At 36.3% G+C, this 5166-nt stretch overlaps 1 protein-coding gene across 1 annotated transcript; it reads right to left on the minus strand.

Annotated features, from left to right (window-relative positions):
• Nucleotides 1-1161: 1161 nt before the first annotated feature.
• LOC118814098 (serine/threonine kinase-like domain-containing protein STKLD1) lies at nucleotides 1162-3761 on the minus strand. The gene is made up of 5 exons (XM_036579758.1): nucleotides 3638-3761; nucleotides 3219-3347; nucleotides 2501-2635; nucleotides 1352-1431; nucleotides 1162-1245 (listed from the first exon to the last, which is right to left on the minus strand). Exons 1-5 carry the CDS (start codon nucleotides 3759-3761, stop codon nucleotides 1162-1164), a joined length of 552 nt encoding a protein of 183 aa, XP_036435651.1.
• Nucleotides 3762-5166: the final 1405 nt, after the last annotated feature.

The raw sequence follows: 5166 nt of genomic DNA on the forward strand, positions 1-5166 counted from the left end.
CGCTCCGACGTCGCTAGCGGTCGCTGCAGAGATCTTCCTACTACTGACCAGACTAAACTTTAATAAAATATAAAGCTATCTATCTATCTATCTATCTATCCATCCATCCATCCATCCATCCATCCATCCATCCATCCAGCCATCCTTCAATCCTTCCATCATCCAGCCATCCATCCATCCATCCATCCATATATTCTCAATTACCTGAAGAACAGATGCTCTTCTGGTTTTCCTTATATATATCACACTAATGCACGAGCATCAACATCATTGAATGTACAGTTATGGCCATAATTTCAAGTTTCCCTATGATCTAAATGCAAGTGTCACTTTAAAACACTGGCCAGTTGAGCAGTCTTTCATTTTAGTCACCATTCATATATATATATATATATATGTGTATATATATATATATATATATATATATATATGAAGGATAAGCGGTTTAGATGATATATGTATATATATATATATATATATATATATATATATACATACATCATATATATATAGATATTACTGACCACTGCATGTTTCCCAGTGCTGCTGGCAATCAAACAATCACTGGTATAAATTTGTACAAAGAAAGTGCAAATGAGTTAACATGCATTTAGGCTTTAGTGCTGTGACTATGAACAAGAACGTTTCACTCAGAAATGGAAACCTGAGAAGAATTTGGACAAAATAAGCCAGTATGAAGCTAGAAGAGTCTCTGTATTTGTGCTTTTGTTTATTTGTTATTAAAGCCCATTTTCTAGGATGCAGCAGAATAAATTTGATGGCACAACCTGAGAGAACAAGCTCACTGAGAATGAGGTTCCATTTACAATAAGAATCTAAAAAACACAGACATGATACATACAAAAATACATGAATTATTATTTTTAAGAATGAAACACTATACTGTACTATGCCAGCTGTAAACATTGCACAGCTGTTAAAAAGATTCTTTTTCAAAGTCTTTGAAGTGTATAAGCAGTCAAAACAGCTCTGATGTGACAGTAACACTGAATATCAAATTTCAGTAGGAATGTAAAAATAGCTTTAATATCTCATCCGATAATTGCTAGTCTCTCACACAAGTTCTTTCACTGTGCAGGTGTATGTTGTGCTACTCCAACAGCTGTTGACACATGAATTCTGAATGGATTCTGAGAAGTGTTACTTTTCACTCTTCACTGTTGGCTCTGGATTGTTAAGGCTCATCACTTTTGACAGGGTCTCCTGTGCCAACAGGGTGATATCCTAAGAGGAAAAGAGGAGCTATTTACAATCAAGTCACATCCAAGAGTTGTCTAACTGTCAAAATAATATGAACCATAACGCATTATAAAATAAATTCTTTACGAACCTTAGTGGACACAAATTGTTTCACTATCTGCTCCAGTTCCTCCTGGACACTTTCAGCAAGCAGTTCAGGAGCCACAGCATCTGAGATCCATGACAAAAATAACAATACCAGCAGTTAAAAAGAAATAGAGAATGGTTTGCCAGGAAGCATCGAGGGTCATATTTAAGGTATTTAATGTGTCTTTATTATATGTTCTACTTTAAGTACAATGTATGCTGGTCACAATCATGAAACTATAGCTTATGATTAATTGCCATACAAATAGTTGTGATTAACAATTAATTTTTTTTTTTTGTTTATTGTATGCATGTGGACAAACTGTCTGATTAGAAATTGGACAAATTGGCCGATTAGCAATCTTTTTTCCTAGCTATGGATCCTAAGTAGATCCCATCTGATGACAGAAACAGCTTGAGCTCAATTAAACAAACATTATTCACCACCGCCCTCTGAAGGTGTTACTAACATACATTAAATATTACTCACTGCTGCCCCCTAAGGGTGTTACACACCAAACTTCATAACCATGTGCAGAAATTTTGAAAAACAAGCAAACAAACAAACAAAAAAGGTGGATTTCCCTTTAGTATTTGTGATCAGGTGATTATGTAATAACTGTGACAGACATAATGTACACAAAAATGTGTTTATTCTAAGCGTAAAGCAGATGAAAGAGGAAAGCACAATTTTTAGATATTTTTCAACAATATTCCTACAGTAACATTAAAACAACAGCTCTCTGTATTCAAAAATAACACAGATGCCATAAAAGAACCAGTGCTGGTTACCTAAACAACCTTTTAACTGTCCTTTTAAAAATCTTTTTGTAAATAATATATTGCTGTCCAAAAAAAAGTCTCCATTTTTTTGATTATACATCATTTGAACACAGAAGCTGCCCTTTACATTGTGTAAAAAGTTTATGATGATTGGCCCAATCGAAATGGACCAAAACTGCTTGGAATAAAATGAACTTGCATTGAATGTACAGAATGTAAAGTTGTCATTTTGGAGATATTTTTTCAATTTATTTTTTGACAGAGGCAATATGTATGTGTAAAGATTAAAAGACCTTCATACAATACGAAACCTTTTTTTGTCCAAACTAAGAATCATTTAAGATTTTTTTAAGAGTGTTCTTGCGCTCACCCTGTTGGACCAGCTGATTCAGAAGGTGGCAGAAGTTCTCTGTGACCTCTGGGTCATCAGGATGGTGCCCTCGCGCTGCCATGATGCAAGAAACACTCTCCTCTTTTGGAGCGAGAAGTTGGAGAGCAGCCTTCTCTGATGTGGACAGATGGGGAGAAAGCATTGAGATGTACTAGTCTGCACTATGTGCATTTTTGCTCAGTGATTTAGCAGCCATGCTCTCATATATATATATACATATATATATATCTGTGTTATATGTGGACAGCACTTTCTTTTGATGATAGCTTTGGCTAGGCTATTTCACATTTATTGGACAGGGGGAAAATCCATGAGCTCATACCCGGTGTAGAGCATTATAACACAGGAACTGGAGGTGGGTAATTTGACAATATTTTAATGTATCATTAGAAATTACATGACAAAATGGCAAAAAATGCTTTTCTGAACATATTGTTTATTTTAGCAGTACTTAAAGAATACTGACCAACTGCTTAGAGAGCAAAATTAGTTGTGTTTAAGTGGATTTATTGCTGTGCAGTATGTAAAACACTGAAAATAAATCATTGTAGTCATAGTTTTTAATAGTTTTTATGTGAAACTACTGGTTCTTTTTTGTCTGTCCCAACTTACTAAACTTGAACAGGAAGTGTTTTTGAACTGAACATTTGTCAATGGTACTTGGTGACTGCATAGATTCACATGCTTTCTTTCTCACCTGAGCTTCTGACCAGGTTGACCATGGCAATAAACACATGATTCACTATCCCAGAATGGTTAGGGTGGAATCTGAGTGCATTTATCAAGAGGAGTGTGGCATTTTCAATATCCTTCTCCTCATACAGACCTACAACATTGATGAAAGCAAAAAGTAAGTGAAAGTAAATACTGTAAGTGAAAGCAAAAGTAAATACTGTAAGTGAAAGCAAAAGTAAATGTTGTTTCAAGTATATCTATATGTCTATTAATAGCTCCTACTTTCACTCTTTTAAAAAGCCACTAAGGGCTCTTTTAACGCTGCATTATGTTTTTTGTATATGAAATCTGCCCCATATGTTTTAGATATGCAGTAAAAAAAGGAGAAAAAAGGTATATCTGTGTGTCTTGGGTTTTTACCAGTAAACTGGAGTATCTCACCGTGCATGGTCAGGGACTGTAGCACAGCACACAAGCACTCTGTCACAATTGCATCCTGCAGGTGCATCTGTCCCACACTGCACACTGTCTCAGCTGCACTAGCCATTGACTCTGCACTAGCCATGTAGGTAATACCTACATGAGTAATTCAGGAGAAAAAATAAATGATCATGACCTTGTGGCACCAAACATGTTGGTTACACAGTCAAAATCGCCTAAGACTGGAAGCGACCAAGATCAGACCCAGCCAAGCCATCACACCAATGCTTGCTGTCTGAAGCTTCTTTAGTGTTGCTCTGGAGCTACGAAGCTAATGTAATCAGAATCGACCAAGATCGGAATCGGCAGACTTTTGCTCCAAACCAGCAATCGGCACTCGGCCAATTTATTTATTATTTATATCTTTGGCCTGTGTTGCAATTTTATGATGCCAATAACGAGAATAAGGTAAGTTGAATTTGAATGCTGCTGCTACACCTGTACCAAAATGTTGTAGCATAATTATGCATGACTCATTGTGCTAAACAGCCAGTTGCCTCTTACTTTCTATGTGGCACTTTATTTGATTCATGTTTTTTGAATGGGAATTTTTTTTATTTGAGCATGTAAAACAAATCAGTTTGGCTCATGAAAGAACAAATAATGGGCCTCGTTCACCAATATCCTAACATTTTTCTTAAATTTGTTCCTGAGAAAGGTCCTAAGAAAAAGTCTATGTCAGATTCATGACGTGTTCTTAAACCACAGAATTGTTTGCACCTTTGTGCTCATGGGTGTGTAGATTCTGTTCTTACCTAAGAACAAATCCCAATAAGAAACACTGGTGAATGTCAGAATCTTTGTGAAAACTGTGTAAGTGGGTTTTGAGAAGAAATTTCTTCTTTAGAACGGTTGGTGAATGAGGCCCAATGTTATTTATGTTGCCACTTTGGCCATTAGAAAGCTAGAAAGCTAATGTTTGTTCAGTGTGTTCATTTAACCCATACAACGTGAGCTTTGAGTTAAAAAAAAAAAGACTAATAAAAAAAGGGCAAAAATTATCAGGCAGTTTACCTGTAACAAAATCAGAATCAGCTATAAAAAATCATCATCGGTGCATACCTAATTTTGGTTATAACCTGTTATTATAATTACCTTTTGCAAGTATATTCCATAGGAATCTGCAGGAGGGGATGACAATATCGTTAGTCTGTGGGTAGGCTCTCAGTGTTTTCAGTACTTCCTGTGCACAGCCTAGTTTCACAGTCAAATCACAGGCTTTCAGGTCCACACCATTCTTTGAAATGAGGAAGAGCACTTGAAATGCATTAGCCAGGAGATCTACATGCTTGGGATGATTCTGCACAGCTTTCAGGACATTGGAGATGACGTCTTCTCCAAATAAGCTGGAGCTGTCAATGCCAATATGCCCTCCTACAATAGCAGACAAGTTTGGGCAAACGTATGATCAATCAGAACCTGTTAGAGCATTAAGACTTTAAGGAAAGTACATTGATGGCTCATATTCTTTTGCTGACTGACCTGCAGTT

This window comes from Colossoma macropomum, unplaced genomic scaffold (assembly GCF_904425465.1).
Source record: "Colossoma macropomum unplaced genomic scaffold, Colossoma_macropomum, whole genome shotgun sequence".
In the NCBI taxonomy this organism is placed as follows: domain Eukaryota; kingdom Metazoa; phylum Chordata; class Actinopteri; order Characiformes; family Serrasalmidae; genus Colossoma; species Colossoma macropomum.